The sequence below is a fragment of the Juglans regia genome, chromosome 14 (assembly GCF_001411555.2).
Source record: "Juglans regia cultivar Chandler chromosome 14, Walnut 2.0, whole genome shotgun sequence".
NCBI classification, from domain to species: domain Eukaryota; kingdom Viridiplantae; phylum Streptophyta; class Magnoliopsida; order Fagales; family Juglandaceae; genus Juglans; species Juglans regia.
Genome location: NC_049914.1, coordinates 4,657,151 through 4,681,515, shown reverse-complemented (window position 1 = coordinate 4,681,515; position 24,365 = coordinate 4,657,151). Strand labels below are relative to the sequence as shown.

At 33.8% G+C, this 24,365-nt stretch overlaps 3 protein-coding genes and 1 pseudogene across 3 annotated transcripts; 2 read left to right on the top strand and 2 right to left on the bottom strand.

Moving 5' to 3' along the window:
• The first annotated feature begins 6,378 nt into the window (after window positions 1-6,378).
• LOC109008519 (probable glucan endo-1,3-beta-glucosidase A6) lies at window positions 6,379-9,350 on the top strand. Its single transcript, XM_018988635.2, has 3 exons — window positions 6,379-6,859; window positions 6,948-8,249; window positions 8,827-9,350. The coding sequence occupies exons 1-3, from the start codon at window positions 6,775-6,777 to the stop codon at window positions 8,865-8,867; spliced, it is 1,428 nt and encodes a 475-aa protein (XP_018844180.2). The 5' UTR covers window positions 6,379-6,774; the 3' UTR covers window positions 8,868-9,350.
• Window positions 9,351-11,715: 2,365 nt separating this feature from the next.
• On the top strand, window positions 11,716-14,950 carry LOC109008522 (UV-B-induced protein At3g17800, chloroplastic-like). The gene is made up of 2 exons (XM_018988637.2): window positions 11,716-12,237; window positions 13,964-14,950. The coding sequence occupies exons 1-2, from the start codon at window positions 11,822-11,824 to the stop codon at window positions 14,766-14,768; spliced, it is 1,221 nt and encodes a 406-aa protein (XP_018844182.1). The 5' UTR covers window positions 11,716-11,821; the 3' UTR covers window positions 14,769-14,950.
• A 137-nt stretch (window positions 14,951-15,087) lies between these two features.
• Window positions 15,088-16,472, bottom strand: LOC109008494 (annotated as a pseudogene).
• A 2,450-nt stretch (window positions 16,473-18,922) lies between these two features.
• LOC109008521 (dimethylnonatriene synthase-like) lies at window positions 18,923-22,129 on the bottom strand. Its single transcript, XM_018988636.2, has 2 exons — window positions 21,109-22,129; window positions 18,923-19,741 (listed from the first exon to the last, which is right to left on the bottom strand). The coding sequence occupies exons 1-2, from the start codon at window positions 22,084-22,086 to the stop codon at window positions 19,091-19,093; spliced, it is 1,629 nt and encodes a 542-aa protein (XP_018844181.2). The 5' UTR covers window positions 22,087-22,129; the 3' UTR covers window positions 18,923-19,090.
• Window positions 22,130-24,365: the final 2,236 nt, after the last annotated feature.

Here is a 24,365-nt window from a genome sequence, read left to right as displayed (position 1 = left end):
TAATACTATTATGTCTTTTCAATTTATTTTTTAATTTTGATCGTTCATGTATTAATTTTTTTTAATAATTAAGAAAGTAACTATTAATATATTGATTTTTTTAAAAATATTTAAAAATATTTAAAATATATTAAATAAAAAGCAAAATAAATAAATATATAATTTATACTAAAAACATTAAGCGAGCAAATTGAGAAGTCATAATAACACTGCTCTTTATAATATTAGGTCTCTATTAGCCTTTAGGATTAGGAGCCAAATAATTTAAGGGAAAATAAACATTCAAGTTTAAATACTAAAAATATAAAAAAAAAATTAAAAATAAGAAATAGTTTAAATAGCTTATAATCATTTACAAACCTAAATTTTAAACAAAACAAAATGACCAAATAAAAATAAAAAAGTACGGTTTATCATGTATAGTACACCTGTACAAATAATTTCCTAGAATTTAACGCTCCCAAAACAATTGCCGATTGAGTTTAAAAAGTTATTTTAATTATTTAAATTTTTTTAAAAAACAAATTGGATATATTTAATAAATTTATAAAAAGTACTTTAATCATTTAAAAAAGTTAAAAATCTATTTTTTAAAAAACACTAAATTGAACCTTTTATAAAAAAGTTCATGCAGATAATTATATATTTTTTAAAAATTAATGTAACTAACTTTAAAAGTACTTTAAATACATATTTATCAAACAATAAACATTTTTTGAACTATAAAGTTTATTATTTAAGTTATATGTTATAAGTTATATTTTCAACCATAATCTCAAATATGTACTAAAAAAAAAAATATATGTGTGTGTTTAAATAGAATGATAAAAATTAAAAATCATATATTAGTTAAATGAAAGTGTGTAATGTAAGATTTAATTGTAGTATTTCTTTTACCAATAATTTGCCAAAAAATTACAAAATTGTTCTCTTTATCCCATCTCAAACTCATAACAGGTGGCTGCTTATTTGTCTAACGTTCTCTGGCCTGAGAAAAGAAAGGATGGCGGTATGTGTTTTGATGGTCCACCATCAGGTTCATTTTCAAGCATTTGCCATCAAATAAATAGTACCAACCTCTATTGAATCCTGCATCTTAAGATGAAATAATAAATATTTGTCATTTTAGGGTAGGTAAGTTTATGTAATGAACCCAATTATAACAGTTTCGCACAGTTTTTTTTTTTTTTTAAGAAGTTGGATAAATTTAGAATCTACATTAAAAAAAAAAATTATTTTGTTAATAATTATTATTATTATTTTTTTAAAATGAGTATGAGAGATTTGTATGTCATAAGAATGTATTAACGTATAATTAATCATGCATGTTTGAGCCTAAATTATCAAGAAGAGTACTACTCATCATCCCATAATTTGATATTAGATGATTGTAAATTATTTATTATATTTCACTTGTAAATTTATATCTAATACTATATCATAAGATGATGAATATATTTTTTTTATCAAATAATACTAAGTTCCGTAATTGGACCTAACCTCAACTCTGACTTAGAAAACCCATAAACTATTATTATTAAATGAAAATTGTTATGAAAACCAACGAGACCTAATTTTCAAATTGCATAAACATGGGCCGGATCTCATCTCAAATGCTAGGAGGATTTGGTTTGTTAAAAATAGAGGAAATTTTGGAACGGCTACGGACTCCGAAAGGTCCTCTAGCGCAGGGTTTCGGGTGAGTTTGGCTTCAGCAAACAAGCAGAAGTTTCGGAGATCCAGAGATAAGAGGGTGAACCAATCAAAAAGACTTTTTGTCAGCATAAAATGGTCGAACAACCCCCCGTTTCCTTTTTTATCTTGTTCTGCAACAAAATAGATTTGGGTTTAGGTTTCAAAGTACTCGAAGATAATTTGATTAGTATTTTCCACTAAAATGCTCACAACAAACAGTCTCTAAATACAAAAACTGCTTTTGTTTTACATATCTATATTCAGTTCTGCTCAAGAACTCCCACCTCCATCAACGTCTATCAAGATATTTAACCGTGGATGTAAAGGGATGGCGCTTGAGTCACTTGAAAGAAGTACCAAAATTTGATGCTTCAAATATAAATAGTTGGGATGAAAGGGTGGTTAACCAAAGCAGCTTCTCTAGACCAAAAATTGGCAGTATCAAATGGCTTTGATAAACTAGATCTATTGAGGAATGAAGAATTGCTCATTCAGTTAGAGGAAGGAGCAGCATAGCTGGAAGATCAACACATCCAGCAGCAGAATAAAGACCCAAAATTGAAGAATGTTCCAGAAAGAGAATATCCTGCTGCAGGCCAAGGATGAGGACATTCTGTTATTGTCAGACTGTACAAAATATTTTTTTTCTTTTATTTCTTTGGTGCCAGCTGTAGAAAGTTTGTTAGTTTGTTGGCCTTGTATTATATATACTCGTTGTTTCCTTTTGTATAAAAGTAGAATACAAGAATCAATACAATAAGAAATTTCTCTCCAAAAGTCCTGCACACTATCTGTTCGATATTTTTCTTCTTAGCCTTTTCTTACATGGTACCAGAGCAAGGTTCCTATGGTAGATAATCAAAACACAAACTCAAAACCTCCAAACTCTCCTCATGACCTTACTCAGCCAACTAGCCCATACTACATTGGGACAAATGATGGAACATGAGCCATGTTGGTGACTCATAACTTGGATGCCAACAATTACTATTCATAGGTAGGTCGATGAGAAGGGCTCTTAGAATCAAGAACAAATTGGGGTTCATAGATGGCACTCTCTGTGAACCTGCAGACCTAAATAATCCCTTGATGGAACACTGGTTGAGAATGACACAGTAATCACTTGGATGCAAAACACCATGGTTGTCGACATCAAATGTAGCACTGTGTATGCAGAAACGGCTCATCAGCTATGGCTGAAACTTGAGCAGAGGTTTGCTCAACAAAACGCACCACGAATCTATGAAATCAAGCAAGGTATAATGGCATTAGTACAGAACCAAGATGTTGTAAGTGTTTATTTTTCAAAACTCAAAACTCTATTAGATGAACTGTTGAATTATGAGTCTATTCCTAATTGTTCATGTGGAGGCTTGCAAACAATAGTTCAAAATCAGCAACGTGACTGGGTAATGAAGTTCTTGATGGGGTTGAATGAGTCTTACAAAAGTATTAAAGCTCATATTCTTTTGATTAAGCCTTTTCCTAGTCTTAATGAAGTTTATTCAATTATTCAACAAGAGGAGAAGAGAAGGAAGATATCTTCAGATAGCATAGTCAATGAATCCATGTCTCTCATAGCTAGAGGAAATTTTAGAGAGAGTGGAAAGCAGAATTTCTCATCTCAAAAGAAGGACCGATAATATTGTACTCACTGTAAAATGTCAGGGCATTCTCTTGAGCTATGCTTCAAAGCAAATCCCAAACCAACCTGTTCACATTGCCAGGTACCTGGACATACAGTTGAAAAATATTTTAAACTACATGGGTATCCTTCTGGCAACAGATTCGATGGAAAAGCCAGACCACCTTCATTTGCTGCAAATCAAGTTTCTGCAATATGAGCTTCTGATCAAGAGCAAGTAAGGGACAAAGCCCAGGTCTCATTAACTCAAGAACAATACTCTCAGATTCTGGCACTCCTCAAGCCATCCACCAACAGCTTGTCACAACTCCATTCAGCAAACAATGTTCAAACCTTTTTCCCATCTACTTCAAATGCTGAAATTCTTAAGATATCTGGTATACCTCTATGCCTCTCTGCTTATAGCACCAAAACTATTGATCTTACTGTCATTCCTTGGATCTTGGACACAGGTGCAACAGATCATATGATTTGTTCCACTTCCTTTTTTACTTCCATTAATTCTCAAGTTTCGTACTCTGTAGCTTTGCCTAATGGAGAGGTTGCCCCTGTTACTCATGTTGGAACTGTTAAAATAACTAAGTCTCTTGTTCTCCAAAATATTCTTTGTGTTCCTTCATTTTCTTTTAACCTCATTTCAGCTAGAACAATTGCTTAAGAGTCCAACTGTTGTCTCATGTTTTTCTTTGATTTTTGTTTCATTCAGGACCTTTCGACTTGGACAACGACTGGCATGGGTGAAGTAAAGCACGGTTTATATAATTTGCTGCAAAAGGAAATCTCTTCTGCAACCTTAGTCGAGGTTTTAAATCAGTTTATTCATAATGCACTTTTATCTGCTTCAATAACTTGTAATGCTGAAGATTTTGATCTTTGGCATTACAGGCTAGGACATTCATCTTACTTTGGACCTGTTTTAGACAGTGGCTTTCGTATGTCCAAACATCCTAGTCACAAGCCTTGTCTTATATGCCCTTTGGCTAAGTTACACAAATTACCATTTCCTTCAAGTGAAGACAAATCTGAAAGATGTTTTGAATTAGTGCATTGTGATATTTGGGGCCCTTGTAATGAAATGAGTTATGATGGTTCTAGATATTTTTTAACTCTTATAGATGATTTTAGTAGATGTACTTGGGCATACATGTTAAAATCAAAATCTGATGCAACCAGTGCACTACAAAGTTTTTGTGCTATGATTGAGACCCAATTTGAAACCAAAATCAAAATTATTCGTAGTGACAATGGATGAGAGTTTGCCATGAAAGACTTTTTCCTTAAAAAGGGGATTATACACCAGAAAACTTGGGTTGAAGCAAGCGTCGAGACAATGGTATTCCAAGCTATCTAATTTCAACATCCAACAAGGATTCAATCAGTCTAAGGTTGATTACAGCCTGTTTACAAAGTCAGAAGGTACCTCATTCATAGCCATCCTTGTATATGTTGATGACATTATAGTTACAAGTAATTGTATAGATGCTGTCAATACTTTTAAGGTTTCTCTCAATGATAAATTTAAAATTAAAGACCTTGGAAAACTGAAATACTTCCTCGGTCTTGAAGTAGCAAGGTCAAAAGAAGGCATTTATGTATACCAAATGAAATATGCACTTGACATACTAAAAGATTCTGGTACAATAGGTTTTGCCCCTGCTAGAATTCCTTTAGATTAAAACCTCAAGTTATCTAAGGATCAAGGGGAATTCTTTTCTGACCCTACTCTTTATAGGAGGTTAATTGGTCGGTTACTTTACTTAACTATAACTAGACCAGACCTTGCATACTCTATCCAATTGTTGAGTCAATTTATGGATAGTCCTAGAGTGCCCCATCTACATGCTACCCACAAAGTGTTAAGTTACATTAAAAGGGCACCAGGCCAAGGATTGCTCCATTCTACAAAATCTGAATTGCAACTTCAAGATTATTGTGACTCGGATTGGGGGGCCTGTCCAGACAAAAGGAGATCAGTGACATGATATTGTGTGTTTATTGGTTCTTCCTTGGTATCTTGGAAATCAAAGAAATAAAATGTGGTGTCAAGGTCCTCGGCTGAGGTTGAATATAGAGCAATGGCCAACCTTAGTTGTGAATTGACCTGGCTGAGATATGTTTTCAAGGATTTGGATGTTCAACACCCTCAAGCAGCAGTGGTATTTTGTGACAGAAAATCTGCAATTTATATAGCCACAAATCCAGTTTTTCATGAAAGAACAAAACATAAAGAACTTGATTGTTATTTGATTAGAGATAAAATTCTGGAAGGAAGCATCACAGCTGGACATGTTAGCAGTGGTTTACAAGTTGCTGATATTTTAACCAAAGCTCTAAGTTCACACAATTTTTATCAACATTTGTCCAAGATGGGAGTGGCAGATATCTACTCTCTATCTTGCTGGAGGCTATTGAGGAATGAAGAATTGCTCATTCAGTTAGAGGAAGGAGCAGCACAGCTGAAAGATCAACACATCCAGCAGCAGAATAAAGACCCGAAATTGAAAAATGTTCAAGAAAGAGAATATCCTGCTGCAGGTCAGGATGAAGATATTCTATTATTGTCAAATTGTACATAATATTTTTTTTCTAATTTATTTCTTTGGTACCAGCTGTAGAAAATTTGTTAATTTGCTGGCCTTGTATTATATATATTCATTGTTTCCTTTTGTATAAAGGTAGAATACAAGAATCAATTCAATAAAAAATTTCTCTCCAAAAGTCTTGCACGCTATCTGTTCTATATTTTTCTTCTTAACCTTTTCTTACAAGATCTCGACAACTGTATTGATCTAATGGGCATGTGCCATTTTAGCCTACCAACCTCTACCTGGATGGCTCTTTTATGAAGTTGCAGACTGAGGGCCGACATCAGTCTTAACGGCTACTTGGGCTGTAATACTGTTTCGCATCAGTATCCAACTTTTTCGTTGCTTCTTGTAAACCAAGCTAAGTTTACTTTTAATGCATTTACACAAGTTGCATAGGACAAGCAAAAAGCTTCATATACTTGGTTGGGAGATGCCCCCACCACTTCTCGTTTGTATCTGTCATTTCTCTTTTCCTTTTTTACATATATTCTTCTCGTCCAACTCCGTTTTCACTCTCTCCGCGCATGACTTTGTGCTTTCCTTTTCTTTATCTTTCCACGAAGCTGAGTAAGAATTATAAAAAAGAGGTGTTATTCCCCAAACCCTCTTCATTACGTTTTGACACATTGGTCGGAGGGTCTGGTTCAACTCCCTATCATCTTTCTAACCCACCTCCTTTCCAAAAGCTTCAATCTTCCCCCATACTTGCTTGCACCGACAGATCCAATCCCCATCCACCACATCTCTATCTTTCTGATACAGACCCTTATATTCTTATTAAACACATATTTCTCTTCCTTTTTCTCTTTTCTCTTTCTTTGGGCGCTTTCAAGAAGCAGTGTACCAATGAAGATGAGTCTGGGTTTGGGTTTGGGTCTGGGTTCGGTTCTGGTTCCTCTGCTCACTCTCTCCCTCTTGGTTTCCATTTCCAGTAAGCTCACTTTTTTCTCTCAACATCTCATATATGGTTTTGTGGCTTTACTGCATTTCTTGTGTTCTCTAACTAGTGTTGCTTACAGGCGCAGAGATCTCAGGCAAAGTGGGTGTAAACTATGGGCAGCTCGGGAATAATCTGCCATCACCGTCACGGTCGGTAGAGTTGATCAAATCCCTCAAAGCTAAGCGAGTGAAAATCTACGATGCCAATCCAGAAATCCTCAAAGCCCTTAAAAACACTGACATTCAAGTCTCGATCATGGTCCCCAACCAGCTCATTTCCAACATCTCCCACAACCAAACCCTCGCCGACCAGTGGGTCCTATCCAACGTCGTGCCCTTTTACCCGGATACCATGATCCGGTACCTCCTCGTTGGAAACGAAATCCTTAGCTCCTACTCCGACACCCAAACCTGGTACGATCTCGTCCCCGCCATGCGCAAAATCAAGAACTCCCTCAGAGTCCATGGAATTCGTAAGATCAAGGTTGGGACTCCATCCGCCATGGACGTCCTCGAGTCGTCATTTCCACCTTCCAACGGTACGTTCCGGTCCGACATCGCTGCTCGGGTCATAAAACCCATGTTGCAGTTCTTGAACCGAACCAAATCCTTCTTCTTCCTGGATGTGTACCCCTACTTCCCTTGGTCTTCGGACCCCGTCAATATCAAACTAGACTATGCTCTGTTCGAGTCCAAGAATACCACGTACTTGGATCCGGTTTCGGGATTGACCTACACCAACCTCTTCGACCAAATGGTGGACGCTTTGACTTTCGGTATGAAGAGACTCGGTTACCCGGATATTCGTATCTGGATCGCCGAAACGGGTTGGCCCAACGGCGGTGACTTTGACCAGATTGGTTGCAATATCTACAACGCTGCAACTTACAATCGCAACGTAGTAAAGAAATTTACATCGGACCCTCCAATCGGGACGCCGGCTCGTCCGGGTAAGGTGCTGCCGTCTTTCATATTCGCTCTGTACAACGAGAACCAGAAACCAGGTGCGGGTACGGAGCGGCATTTTGGGTTGCTGAATCCGGACGGGTCGAACGTTTACGAGATGGACCTGTCAGGAGAGACGCCGGAGTCGGAATACAAGCCATTACCGAAGCCGACGAACAACGAACTGTACAAGGGAAAAATATGGTGTATGGTGGCGAAGGGAGCAAATAAGAGCGAGGTGGAGTCGGCGTTATCGTACGCATGCTCGCAGGGAAACAAAACCTGTGACCCGATCCAACCGAGGGGAAGGTGTTACAAACCCGATTCGTTGTTTTGGCATGCTAGCTACGCGTTTAGTTCTTATTGGGCTCAGTTCAAGAAGGTGGGTGGGTCCTGCTACTTCAATGGGCTCGCCACTCAAACAATCAAGGATCCAAGTAAGTTACCACTGTATCCTTGTCTCTTATTTTACATGAAGATTACTATTCATAAGCCTATACACCACATATCAAAATTTTTTAATTTTTTAAAAATTTTTTTAAAGTTTTTTTTGATTTTATTATTTTTAAAATAATTGAATTATTCTACTCATAATCCATATACCACATATTTGATAAGAAAATAAAATTAAAAAAATCATAAAAATGATGGTGTGTGGTGTATGAAGCTTAGGAATAGAATTTTTCTCTTTATATATGTCTCTATTTCAGTTTCCTCCTCTCAATACCAGTCTATATATTAATTTCAGAATGTACAAGTTGAGTTTTTCGCAAGTACAAAAATACCCAATAATTCAAGAGAAGTTCTAATTCAAGACGTTCATTCATACCTCACTCCAATACCATTTCGCCACCTCTTAGGATTAGAAGTTGCAAATGTTCTAAAATTGAAGATATTAGAAGTTGCAAAGTCACAAATTTCTATGAATTGTTTTTCTATTTAAAGAATGAAAGAATGAATAGAACTCCAAAAATAGTGGCATCTGATTATTTGTTTAATAAAATGATATCTCAGGTTATGGATCGTGCAAGTTTCCAGGTGTGACACTTATATGAAGGAGAAAGATAGAGCGAGAGAGAGAGAGAGAGAGTCGTCCGTCAATACAACCCCCAGTTTTCAGGGCTTTTGCTTGCATCTGTTTGGCCGGCCGGCCGGCCGGCCTGCCTGCCTCTACTATTTATGGGCATCCGTCTGATTTCATTTATTTATTTACAATTAAAAAAGGTAGGCCTTATTTCCGGTTGCTTCCGGATAGAACTTAGATAACACCCAAATAAGGATTCATTAGTTTGGACCCCCCACCCCAAATCACTCTTTCAGATTTTGATTCCATTCATCACTCGCTCTCTCTCGAGTACTTATTTGGGGCATTTTTCATTTGATGATGATATCTACCTCCTGCAACGTTCCAACGGCTATTTTTTTTGTGGATAGTTAACGGCTACTTTTGTTTCCTTTTATTTTATGTGGTTGTTTGGGTTTATTTATAGTCATGACTTTTGAGGACTATTAAATTAAAGGCTTTTGAGGTACCTCTATTATGTTATTGTCAATCTAATCCTTCCTTAAAACAAAAACTAGTATTTAATTTGTTACCATAAATTACAACAATCGGTAATTAACATCGAGATTTTCAATTTAAACCATAGGTTTAAAATCTTAATATATAACATAAATTGTCAAAATTTGATACTTTTAAGATACATTTTGCAAAACTGATCATAATTGGAGATATTATGCGTATCTTCCCTTTATAATAAATAATTTTTACAGAGTATCTAAAAATTTCTCCGAGAATTGGGAAATCAAAAACATTTTTATCAAAATATTATTAAGAGCAATGCTATCCAACCTTCACACACTATATTTTTAAATTTTTTTTTTTTGAGTTTATTCTTTTTAAATTAATTTAATTCTTCTATTCATTATTCATATATTAAATATTTGATAAATTTTTTTTTTAAAAAATATGATGTGTGAAGATTGTAAATATTTTTCTATTATTAATAGCATATATATTGCCAAATTTAAGTTTGGTGTATATAATCTTCTACGACTCTCTTAAATTTATTTGTAAGTTAAACAAATGTAAATATAATTAGCTTCTTCAATATGGTTGATTAAGAGAAATGATATTTATAAAGTGAGTAAAAATACAGGACGATTGTGAGATAAAAGGTATATATATATATATATATATATATATATATATATATATGTTTTTCTAAAAATGTTGTGACATGTGAGATAAATTGGTTTTACTGATATTATTAGACTTTTGTTGTATCTTTAAATATAATTTATTTACACAGCCAACAAGCAATCATTGATTCTTGAAAAGTCTTTGATAGATTTATATATTCTTTATTTATTTAGCGTAGTGCTACAGCTCCCGTGGGCTGCAATATGTATTTATTATTTATATGTATTTTTTTTCAAGTTATGTTTTATATCATTTTTTTAATATTTTTAAAATATAAAATAAATTTAGAATATTATTAAAAATATTTTCTTAATAAAAAATAAAATAAAAATTATTAAATAATACTTCCTTAATCATAAAATAAAATAAAAATTATAAAAAATATTTTTTATTTTACTTCGTGATTAAGAAAGTATTGTTTAATAATATTATAAATTTTTTTTATAAAGGATGATGCTAGAGCTACCGTTGGAGTTTCCGCTGACTCTAACATAGTATTTTTTCATGTGTTTTTTTAAATTATCTTTTATATAGATGTTTTTAATACTTTTAAATATTTTTAAAAAATAAAATAAATTTAAAACATCATAAAAAATATTTTCTTAATCAGAAAGTAAAAAAAAAAATTATTAAAAAATATTTTCTTAATCATGAAGTAAAATAAATTTTAATATTTTTTATTTTATTTCTTGATTAAGAAAATATTTTTTAATAATTTAATAAATTTTTTATTTTTTTAAAATATTTAAAATTATTAAAAAAATTTATATAAAAAATATATATATATATAAAAAAATACAGGAGCCCCGCTGGGCTCTAGCATTATTCATTTATTTATATTAACCTTTGAAAGAAAGAGGAGTCTTTTGTCTTTACCCAACCTCAATAGGTTAGGACATGATGACGACACTTGGAATCTTTGGGACCATTCTTCCCTACTCATTTCCAAAAGTTATTAACAAAATGTATAGATAAAGAGAAAAATATATATATCAAATAATAAATCGAATAAAAAGACAAAACTGTCGGGTCCCACCCACTATTGGATTTGAACCCTCTCCTAATGGAGGGACCAGTGTTGACTGCTAAATCTTCATTATAATCTTTTGGACCAACAAATGAATTATTAACCACCCTCACTGTATCTTCACGACATTCATTCTTATCTTTTAAATATTTAATATTTTCTTAATTTATAATTAATATTAATTAATAAGAATTTGATCGAATTCTATTTATTAATGTGAGACCGGATTCATTCAGAGTTCTAAAATCCCAAGTATTGATGAATATACTAGTTTTTAATCAATTATTTATTTAATAAAAAATATAGGTTGATTCCCCCTCCCCCATCAAGATTTCGTTTGTTTTCAAATATAAAATAAGATAAAATAAGATAAATTGGGATTAAAATTAAAGGATTGAATAAAATATTATTAGAATATATTTTTTAATATTATTTTTATTTTAAGATTTAAAAAAATTAAATTATTTATTTTATTTTATCTAAAATTTTAAAAAATTATAATAATAAAATAAAAATTTAAAAAATTTAAAATTTTAATCATGAAAATAAATCAAACTTAAAAAAGTCACAAGATATTTTATTTATTTATAAGGCAAAGATATTTTTTCCAATTTGGGATAATATCTCTCTCCTATTCTCTGACCTCCATCCCATGCTCTGTAAAGGCCATAGAACCTTATCCATTAAAAAAAAAAAAAACTCAGCCCACCAAACTTCACCAAACTCCCACACTTCGCACCACTTCTCAATTCTTTGGGGCTCCCACGCACTGTTTGTTGATGGACTATTGTCTCTCGCGCCATAGCACCGTCTCCCCCGCCACTTTCTCTTCTCCATACCCTCCTCCCTCGCTTCGTCATCCCCTTACTTTCTCTCCCAGAACTGCCTTAAACTTTCCCAACAATCACCTCCTCTCCGGGCGTGCCGCTTCTGGTCTCTCTATCAGGCCGGCCGGGAGGACCTTTCCCGTAATCGCCAGCGCCGGGGCCAGCCCCTGCGAACCAAGTAGCAGCCTCAACTCCCCGCTCGAGCCCCGGTCCCAGCCGGGGAAGTTCTTGAGCAGTGTGTTGCAGAATCACCGCCAATTGTTCCACGTCGCTGTCGCGGAGGAGTTGAAGCTCCTGGCCAATGATCGCGACGGTGCCGTTTCCCGCATGCTGCTCACCGTTGGCTCCGATGAAGCCTGCCTTCACAGGTTTGTTCCTTGGTATCTATGTTTAATTGTGTGTTTATATCTTCGTATGTAACTACATATCTGTCTTTGTGCATGTATGTATGTATATAATTATGCATGCGTGTATTTCTATAGTTATGACGTATGCCGCATGCGCATAGATTTTATTGAGCAAAGTTTGTGCTATAGCTTATGAGATTTCCAGTCTTTTTTTTATCCCTTGCTAAAGTTTGATTTTGAAAGAGAGAAAAGAATAAGCTTGTGAAACTATTACTCAGTCATAGGTTATTTAAGTAGTGTAATGATTAGTCTGTTTCTATCCAACGGTATACTTCTTATCATTTTTTAAGTTTGATAGTTTCTTGAGAGAGAATAGAGGCAGTTCTCAGGGTGTTATCTATGAGAAGTAGGACTCTGTTTTAGCCACTTGCATCATCCCGTTCATGTAATGTGCCAAGATTGCTTTATATTTGCGTGTTGTTATTACATCTTCACAAAAAATCCATCAACTTTATATGCTCTTATAATGCCTATATTTAGTCTAAGATGTGAGTTCAAAGCTTTTTTGGATTTACAAGGACAAATAACACAGATTTTATTGGATTAATGAGGAGGAGATGTCATGATTTATTTTATTACCGAACCACAAAAAGTTGGCCTCATGTTCATAATGTTCAACTTTACTGATGTCTGCCCACTACTCAGTACTTGCTATGTTAGCATGATTTGACGACTTCAACCATTCAATATCATTTCCATAAAATGTGAAAAAGGTATTCAAAATGTATTTAGAATGTGTTTACTTTATAAAAAAATGTATTTAGAATGTATTGATAACAAAACAGAAATTGAAACCAAATGGTTCTCTTTCATAGTGCAGCATCAAAGTGTTGTGAAAAATATTGACAAAAATTGAAAGTAAACAATAAAAGAACAATTAACAATCACACGACATAAGATTTACGTGGTTCGGCAAATTGCCTACATCCACAGAGCTATAGAGGATTTATTTATTGAGGAATCACAATGTACAGTGTTTGGGGCAACTACTGTGCTCTATTGTACGGCCACAGTAATTAAAAATTACACTTATATAGGGTACACGGCGTGTTGAGTGCGCATCGAGTGAACCTATTTACTGGCCATTTGCTTGAGCCATCTGTCGAGCAGCTCACAAATGAACTCTCTGTCTGAACTCCGTTCGAGCGCCATGTTAAGCGAGTGTCAAACGAACTCTCTGTATCGGATTCGCTCGAGCTCCCTGTGGAGCAGATCATGCGTGAACTCTCTGTGTTGTGTCTCCGCTCAAGCGCCTGAATGCTCCGCTAGAGCAGACTAAGCCTGGCTCCATAATACTCAACACAAACGTGGTTATATGGTGGCAAGTTCCATTGATTACAAGGATGCGAATGAATCCTATATAATACAATAATTGGATTTGTAGTATACAGTGTTTGATACCTATTGAGAATAAGTCTCATTGAATTGATTGTCCCATTGCATGTGCTAGCTATGGTCAATGTGAGTAGGGTTACATCTTATAGCCATGCCCATGGGCAATCGCTACAAAAGCATTGCCCACCAATGGGCTCTTGCTTCACAAAACTTCTAGACAAACTAGCAAGGTTGAACCATTATTGGATACTTTGAGGACTGAAACTGTCATTGGAATTTTTATTGTAGATATTATCAGATTAAATGTATTTCTTTATTTCTTAGATTTTTATAAAATATATCTGAATGACAGGAGGGTTGCACAACTAAAGGAGCATGAGTGCCAACTCGCCGTTGAGGATGTCATGTACATGCTAATCTTTTATAGATTCTCTGAGATCAAAGTCCCCTTAGTTCCAAGACTCTCTAGATGCGTTTATAATAGCAGACTTGAGATTTTGCCTTCAAGGGACTGGGAGTTGGAGTCCATTCACAACTTGGAGGTTTTGGAGATTGTCAGGGAACATGTCACCACTATCATTGGCTTGAGAGCAGATTCTAGTGTAACAGACTATTGGGCAACAACTAAGATCACACGACTCATGCTTGGCCGAGTATATGTGGCCTCTGTCTTGTATGGATACTTTTTGAAGTCTGCCTCATTGAGGCACCACTTGGAGCAAAGTCTAGCTTTGGCAAACCAGGACCACCATCTCGGACGTAGGACCTCCGATCAGTTCCAAGAGTTGTGTGCTTATGGAGTGAAAAACCTTGTCTTTGACACTGTCAGTAACAAACATTCTGTGTCATATGGTCAAGGGTCGACTAACCAGGGAATGAAAGGTGAATCGTTGAAATGTTATGTGATGGGGTTAGATCCCGAGACATTGCAGAGATGTGCAAAACTGAAGTCCAATGAGGCTGTTCATTTGATTGAGAATCATAGCTGTGCACTTTTTGGGGACGGGAAGACTTGTTTGGTTGAGAATGATGAGGTAATCTTGACTTCATTTTCAAGTCTAAAGAGGTTGGTTTTGGAGGCTGTCGCATTTGGTTCATTCCTTTGGGATACAGAAGAATACATTGACACTGTGTATAAGCTCAATGAGAATAATTAGTTGAACGGAGAGTTTATTATGAAGCAAGTAATTCCCTTTGTAAATAGTAGTTCCGCAATGTATTTACTCACTCTGGTTTGCTATTTCTCGAGAATTTTCTGATGTATAAAGTATAGTACATGGTATTGTAAAAAAACATCTTATAAAGAGTTTTAATGAAGATTTAGAATCATGTTGCTCAAGTCTTTTTTGTTCTTTTAATTGGTAAAGGAGTTGTTTCCAGTTTCAAAATATTTATCAATTTTCGTGGAATATGAAATCGGAGAGTTGACAATTATCTCAATATTTTTTACAGAAACAAAAAAAGCAGAACACAATATTACGTAGCTTTTGAGTTGTCTAACTAGGGATGAGTTTACATAGAGAGTGCTGCATATAATATACATAGAAGTCACAACAAGAAGCTGAAAATAGAGATATATGCAAGCTTAGTTTTGTAACTCTATTCTCTCTAGCATTAATCATCATAGAGTTTCGAAGAAAGGCGTGGAGTGAGGACGACTTCGAGAGGAGTTTCCCTGGGCAAGGTAATGCCTAAGCCTTCAGTCATGTCCACCGGCATGTTTTGTGGTGTTGTTAACTCAAATCCCTGAAGCAAACGAGCTAATGTAAGATGTGATACTTGCAAGACAAATGTGTACCCCGAGCAAGATCGTCTTCCAGACCCAAATGGTGTGAACTCAAAATACTGGCCTGGGCATCTATATTTGCATGGCTTGTAAGAAACCTTTCTGGCAAAAATTCATCCGGGTCATGCCAAAGCCTTGGGTCTCGGTGCAACTTCCACAAGTTTACAAACACACGAGTTCCCTTGGGAACGTAATGGCCACAAACATGACAATCTTCCATTGCCTCATGCGGAGCTCCCAGCAGGCCTGGTGGGTATAAGCGCAAGTTTTCCTTGACTATGGCTTGGAGGTAAACCAGATCTTTAATATCGTAATCTTCTACCCATCTATCCCTTCCAATTTTGAGGTCTAACTCTTCTTGGGCACGCTTCAAAGCATCTTTGTTATTCAATAACAAGGACAGAAGCCATGTCAAGTTAATTGATGTTGTGTCTGAGCCAGCTATGATGAGATTCTACAACATGAAATTGAAACTGTAGTTAGAAGCAGCATTTCTTTCGAGTGGACTGCAATTTGTAAATGAAAAAAATAAAAAACTACATTTTAACTGTAACGTTATTACAATACGTGTCAAAGAGATGTCAAAAGGTGTACTTGGAACTAATTCAGAACACTTGAATCTTTAGTGGTGGCCTGGCAATCGACTTTCGCGTGCATCTAGTCATGTATTCCTCTGTTACAAATGGGGAAAAAATGGATATTGTGCTCCTTTTCTTTGCTTGATTGATGTTGAGACCAGTACGATATTTGTCTTCTATCTTGTGAAGGTCTACTCTTTCAGTGGTTGCTCTGTTAATGTAATATTTGTGAGGAGAAAGTAGTTTCTGTTTTTCGCTTCTATTCTATAATGCATCGATCCTAAAACAGCAATATTATGGCTTTGGCGGCATATTGCGATTATTAAGGCTTATGCGAAAGAAAATGTTACAAAACGTACCGATACCGTAGCCTTGATGATGGTTTCACGAGTATAGCCAAACATGGATTCGTCCTTAATTACTGATAGCATGATATCGATGAAGTACAGCTTGTTGCTTGCCTCACTTCTCAGTTTCCTCAGGCTATGTTCTTCAATCCAACTTTCTATATATATATATATATATATATATATATATTTATATATAAAGTATAAGAGATTAGAGATTTAATATATATATATAATATTAAATCACTAACATACTAATAGTATGATATTATAATATTAGTAATTATACTATAAGATATAGTAATAGACTAATAGTGCAATATAGGAATATTATATTATCTATAAAATAGTAATACTATTTTTTGAATCTTCATTTCATATATACGGTGCTTTTTTTTTTAATATTCATATATAATAATATATAACATATATTTTTTATGAATCTTCATATATATATATAATATAATTAAAAATAGATTCATAGTAATTATAATAGTATAGTATAGTAACCATACGGTGTCTTTTTTTTTTAATCTTCATTTCATATACTGTGCCTTTGTTTATTGTAGTGATTAGTTGGATGTGGATATGAAATCATGGATGATGGAAGTACATGTAAAAATAGAACTTTCTTTTTATTTTTAATTTTTGAATGTATGTTAGTATGTTACTTGTTTTATTTAGTTGTATTTTTTATTATAATCAAAAGTTTAATAAGTTTGGATTATAATTTTGAGAAAAATGAAATTTGAAAGCTCACAATTTTTTTTTTTTTAAATATAGGTCAAATATGATGTTAATTTTTAAAAAAAATCAAAAAATCTGACTCTGCTCCGACAATAATTTATTTTTTAAGATCATAATATATATATATATTTTTTTTTTTGTTAGGCCTACTCAAGGTGGGCCCTTCAATAATTTACAAGACTTTTCCAACCCTAGTTTTGCGGTTTCTTTAATGGCGACAAAAGGAGATAAACAAAGGAAAGAAAATTGATGAGTAGGTAATTGCTGAGGTGGGTGATGCCCATGGATGACTTCTTGCAACCTTTGAGTGGTTGTATTGTCTCTCAAAGTCGTAATATTGACCGACTTTTATTTGGGTTTATCTTAATTGTATCTATCTAACTTCAATAATACATCAACCTTCTTATCTTTTAATTTTAAGAGAGAAGCGTCGAACCGGTTCCGGTATAAAGAAGGTATTTCCACCCTCCAATAATTGGTTAACACGTCATCATTTTAATAAGAAAAGAATAGAACCCGATGTCATTCAAGGGCGGTGCTATTCTGTCACTACAGGTGCCAACTGTCCAGCATAAATTGTAATTTTTTTTAATTTTAAATATTTTTAAAAAATATAAATAAATTTAAAAAAAAATTAAAAAACAGATGTAGAGATAAACTGAAAATCATATTAACATTTTTCTTTAAACAATCGTGCGCTCATCATTCTCCCCTCTCTCTCTCTCTCTTTCTTTGCTCTCAGTTTCTTGATAGAGAAATTCAATTTTTTTCTCTTTTTTTTTTTAATTAAATTCTCAGCATCTACACGAAAAAGAAGAATCAAATTACACAATAATGCAAAGAACAGTTTTTTCTCGGACCAAATAAACAAACGTTTAGAGAATTTTTCTTTCTCAAAATTATTCTATCAGTTACTATTCGTTTTTACATTTTAATAATATCAGATAAAAATAACGCACGTTTATTTAGTTTATATTTAAATTTTTTTATTAAGAACTAATTTTTTTATTAATAAAGACGTAATATTTTCGGTTAATTAAATAATAATATAATATTTATATAATTTATAAATAATTACACTCTAAGATACCAGTGTTAGATTCCAAAATTAGTTATATGATTTTGAAGTATTGAAAACGATATGTTTAATTAGTTTTTGTCTGAATTTAAGAAACTCATGAACAAAAGATTTATAGACACGACTTTAATTAATTAGACTGATCTACATAATTTATTGAACATTTATATCATAATCCATGAGCATCGAAAGCAATGGATGACCATAGAGTAGACGTACAACGAGATTCAAGTTTTATAATCACAAAATATTGCAGCTTTATGAAGGAAAATTTGTTGAGTGGTACTTTTAAGTCGCGCATATATGCCAGTAAAAGAAGGGAAATCACGCTGTAATAAGTTATTATAGCGGAATTTGGTACGGAACTTCTGGATAAATATAGCTATATATTCTTGCATTAATTCTATAGGTTCGTGTATTGAAAACGGTGAGTATTTCAAGTACGTACAACATTTCTTCTAGGATAGATAGATAGAATTTAATTGGATGCGAAATTCATCATGATCATATACATACATATATGTACATACGCACGATGAGTTGCAGTTTGATCTTTTTGAGACACAATAGTTAATTACTGCACTTTTCTTGATCTCTATAGCCCACTTTTCTTGACCTGTATAATTAATTACTGCACTTTAATAATATACTTATAGACAAACGGTGTTAACTTTAACAGAAAAACAATAAAAAACCTTTAAAACAATATTTTCTGTTAAATAACCACTTTTATATATATATATATATATATAGATAGATTCATTGTATCACTTTATTTAATCTTTTTAAGGTAATTTTCATTTCGTGTCATTTACTTCAAAATGACAGTACATAATTAACTGATCATCATGACTAAATTGCCTAGATAGGATTGCAAGGCAACATTGGATCAGAAGTTTCAAATACAACTTGATCATTCAAAGTAATTCTTAGTAATTAATTATTAATAGAGCTCCATTCGAAGGCGGGGCTTGAGTACAAGTTGCAGAGGATCGGCCTTCGGCAATGCAAGTCCCAGTCCTTCACGCATATCCACCTTCATATCTCCCATGGTTGTCATCTCAAATCCTTGAAGCAAACGAGCCAGAGCCAGGCAAACTACTTGCAACCCAAAATTACCTCCGGGGCATGACCTTCTGCCATAACTAAACGGAGCGTACTCGAACTGCTGCCCCAAAACATTAGCATCACTACTCATGCTGCTGTCTGCATGATCATGATGAGACGTTTTCATAAACCTCTCGGGTCGAAATTCAGTTGCGTTTGGCCACACTCGCGGGTCCCTATGCAACTTCCATATATTAATGATCATGCGAGTGCCCTTGGAAACATGATAGCCTCCGAGTGTGCAGTCTTCCATGGCCTCGCGAATCCCTGTGACTGGACCAGCTGGGTTTACTCGTAGGGTTTCCTTGACAATGGCTTGCAGGTAGTTTAAGTTCTTGATATCAGATTCTTGCACCCATTTATCTTTCCCTACATGGATGTCTATCTCTTCTTGGGCAGCCTTTAGCACTGTAGGGTTGTTTAACAGCAAGGAGAGTGCCCATGTTAGTGCAACAGCTGTGCTTCCTGCGCCTGTTAGGATGAGAATCTGCAACAACAAAATACAAAAACAATCCTGCTTATTTACATTGTACTTGAGATGGTTTGAGCTAGAAATATGGAATCAGATGAAATCTAGAATATCATGTATTTTTTCGTAACAAAATGATCATGTATGTGTATGCAATCATTTCAGGTCAATTTGGAGCAAAGCATTATAATATATACCAGTCTCAAATGCATAAATTTTGCCTAGACTAGTTAAAGTGTACACCATTATAAAATAGCACGAAAAACTAACTTTTTCTTGATAAAATCTATTTTTTTTATAAAAAGTTTGCATAAACTTTATGTATTTGAAACTTATCCCAACTATTACTAAATAAAAAATAAATAAATAAAAAAAGACCAAATTGATGCATGGATAAATCATGTTCCGCCCACAATATAATTCAATATTCTTGAATTTTCTCTGTAATGGATTCATATATATTGAATTACAGGATCCGGGATTTATTTCTCACCAACCTTATAAATAGTCTCATTAATACTATAGAAATAATCTACCCATCAGTTGGTTTACCACCCCCACACCCCCCACATCCTAAGTGGCAAATCGGATTCACAAACAACCGAACCAGTTTTGCCGTAACCACTACTTCATCTCCCCTACGAAACCCTCCCCTTCATCTACCCCTCAGTGCCTTGCGTGTAGAAAATTTGATGAAAAAAAAAGTGAAAATAAACCAACCCAAAATTGCGTATAAATACAATGTTTATTACGTACGAGATCTAGCTATTAACGTTGTAAAAAAAAACAAAAATAGAAATGCTATTTTATGCTAAATAATCTGATAATATATAAATGTCAACAAACATAATGACATATATATAATTTGCATACAAAAAAATATATTGTGGATTAAATGTTGTCGTAAATATTAATTAATTCAGAATAAGCATTTTTTTTCTTGTTAACATCTATTTAGTGTATTAATTATTAACATTATTGCAAATATATTTTCTTGACCTTGAGCGAATATTTTCTAGAGTAACTTTTATTCAAGAAGTATTGCGTAGAGTCTAATAAATTTTAGAATAATACTCCATTATCTTAAACTTATTCTTCAGATGACTTCTTCATGACGTGATGCCACGTAATTTATTAAAAAAATTAAAAATATAAACATAAAAAAAAACAATAGAAGGAACCTAAAGTTGTAATTTGACTAATTTTATATTTTCAAATGTTCTTTTAGTTTATATATAATCTTTTTATGATTTTAATAAACCAATTGGTGATACCCCATCAAGAACGTCACCTGCGCAGTAATTAATTAATTTCAGATGTCCACTAACTGTACTCTAATTCTTACTAATTAACTACATAAGAAACGGAACAACAAATTAACACACCATTGTCGTCGCCCTGATGATAGTATCACGTGTATGGCCCGAAATCACAGCGTCCTCCGGAAGGCTTGAAAGCATAGCATCCATTAAATCACTCTGATGATCACCATCAGTACTTTCACGTTCCCGTTTCTGTCGGAGATGTTCAGCAAGCCAAACTTCAAGCACAGAGTCAATTTTCTTAGCAGTTTGCTTCATGGAACTAACATGGCCTTGGAAGTCCATCCATTCAAGATATGGAATGGCGTCCGACAAGACAAAAACACCGCTCAGATACAAAGCCTCTTTTATGCCACTTCTGATAAGATTCGCCTCGCTGTTCTTTTCTGCATATTCACCAGAGGAGAATCGCTTCCCAACAAGCACCTTGAGGATGATGTTGAAAGCCATTTCCTCAAGCCGATCGCTGATATTCACCACCTTGTTGTTTGTAGCCAGCGAGTGCACGTCTTTTATCAGGGACTCCACTTCTGAGGATCGGAGAGGCTTCCGCATTTCAACTGCATGGTTTGAAAGAAGTTCTTGGATGGATATCTTCCTCACGTCACGCCAGTATTGCCCATAAGGAGCGAGCGCAAAAATAGCGTTGTTGTAGCCCAAGTATTTTCCTACTGCGAGGTTTGCCCTCGTAGCAAAAATCTTGTCGTTGGTAGCCAAGCACTCCTTCACCATCTCGGCGCTGCTCACCACCAAGAGCCGGTGTTGGTGACCGAGCCTGAGTGAGAATAATGAGCCAAATCTATCGGCCAAGCCCCCAAGAATTCGAGCAACTGGCTCTTGATCTTGGCCTCTGAGAAGATGGAGGTGCCCTATCAAGGGCAATGCCCCTGGTGGTTCAGGGACTGGTCTAAGGCGTTCTTTGGCATCGCGCTTCTTCTTGCTGGCCTGTGATGCAAGTTTTAAGACACTACTGATGATCACTAGCAAAGCTAAAAGCTGAACAATTGTTTGGACATGATCAGAGGAAAACTCCATGGTCATGAATATGATCGAGCTGGAGATTTTTGGGATGAATTGCTATAAGACTGCGTGTGTTATTTATAGTACTGGAAACCATTTGTACACGTCATTTCCTCTTTCCTCTCGTACGTGGAATAAAAAGTAGAAATAGAAAATAGAAACAAAAAAAAAAAGTGACATTATTTATGAAAAATATAATCACACCGTATAAAATATATATTTTAAATTAGAAATATTTTTATAAAATTAATTATAAATATATTTTTATAAAGTAAATCGTGAAATTAAAGTGGAATTTTCAAGGTCGTGACTTGTCACCAAACTCAGCTGATGCAGCGGCCGTTCGATCATGATACAGCATTGTACTATTAGATCAGGCTGTACAGCGTACACAAAATGCCAGAACATGTGAAAATTATGCGGATACATCTAGATTCTCCACCACATTTTTCTCGAGTGGTGTAAATTGGTTCGTACAAAAACCATCGTGCATGATTGTTACGTGGTTCATCATTCACGAGAAGATTAGACTAACGAATTGGGATGTCTTCAATAATTTTCAGCAAGAAATAAATACGCAAGATCCAAGACCATCTGCAGCAGCTCGCTAATCTGAGTTTTAGGTCGCGTTTAGACGTTTAATTGAATTGAATTAAATTGAAATAAAATTTAAAAAATTAAATAAAATATTATTTTTTTAATATTATTATTATTTAAAATTTTAAAAAAATTAAATTATTTATTATATTTTGTATTAGAATTTAAAAATATTATAATAATTAAATAAGATGAATTGAGATGGATTTAAAAATCACACTGGTCCTTAGCATTAGTATTGATTTTTCTATATATATTTTTAAAATCACATTTTTTAAAAATTGATTTTACATATTAAAAAAAATTACATTAGATTATGTATCTTTAAATCAAATAATAAAAAAATATTTTTATTTTTTTCTTAAAATTATTATTTTACAATTAGCACCATATGCTCAAATACCAATTATGTATATCTAAATATTACAAATTTTATAAATAAAAATGATCAATTTTATCAATAAATATTAATATGTACTAAAAAAAAAATTTTGTATCATCAACTTAATACAAATTGTATATATCAAACTCATCTAAATACAAATTCTACAAAATTGATTTTAATGGATAGGAGAGAAAAAATATTAAAAATAACGTTTGAAGAAGCATTATTCATAACTATGTAAAAATTTAAAAATACATAAATTAATATAAATGAATTTAAAGATATATTAATTAAATATAAAAATGAAATATTGGTCCCAAATAAACCCTACCCCCTCTCCATGTATTTAATACTATTTTTTTATTGCTTTGGAGCTATTGTTGGAGAATTTCATCCATTTTTTATGTATTAATTTTTCTATTTAATGAAATTACTGGCTTAAAAAAAAAACCATTACTAATACTCTGAGTCTGAAAGATCTCAATGATCTCTCACAAGGAGCCAAAATTCAAAGACTGGCCTAATAAGTCAATTTCAATAAATATAAAGAAAATTGAAGCAAGGACCTCGTGAATCATGTGACACAAACACTTGGTGGTAGGGGTGATTAACGGTCGGACGGTCCGACCGACCGACCGTTTCGATCCGGACCGGACCGGATCGAGACTTAGACCGGTTCGGTCCGGTCCATATTTTAGAGGACCGAAATCATTCGGTCCGGTTCACGGTCCACGATTTTTTCGGACCGGACCGGACCGGACCAAATGAAAAATTAAAAAAAAAAAAAATTATATATATTTTATATATAATAATTGTACAATTAACAATATAAATTTTTAAATATATTATTAATACTTGTTAATATTCTATAAATTAACAATATTTTATATATATCTTCATTTAACCTATCACTATTAACAATATAAAATTTTAAATATACTATTAACACTTGTTAATATTCTATGAATTAATAAATATATAATATCAATTAGTTAATTATATAGTAATTATATAAATTAATAATATAATTTTCATCTAATTTATTATCATTGACCATATAAAATATTTTTTTATTAAGTTTGTTACATAATCCACATTAATAAGTCACTTAATTTAATTTAGTATTTTAAATAAATTTTTTTATTAATTATTAAAAAAAAAAAAAAAGAGGGCGGACCGACTGGACCGGACCGGACCGGAAAAATAATGGACCGAAAATTTTCGGTCCATCGCCGGACTGGACCGGACCGGACTGTTTGCAGCCCTACTTGGTGGAGATTCACAGTCAGCCGCATGCCTGCCTTTTTCACTGGACCGT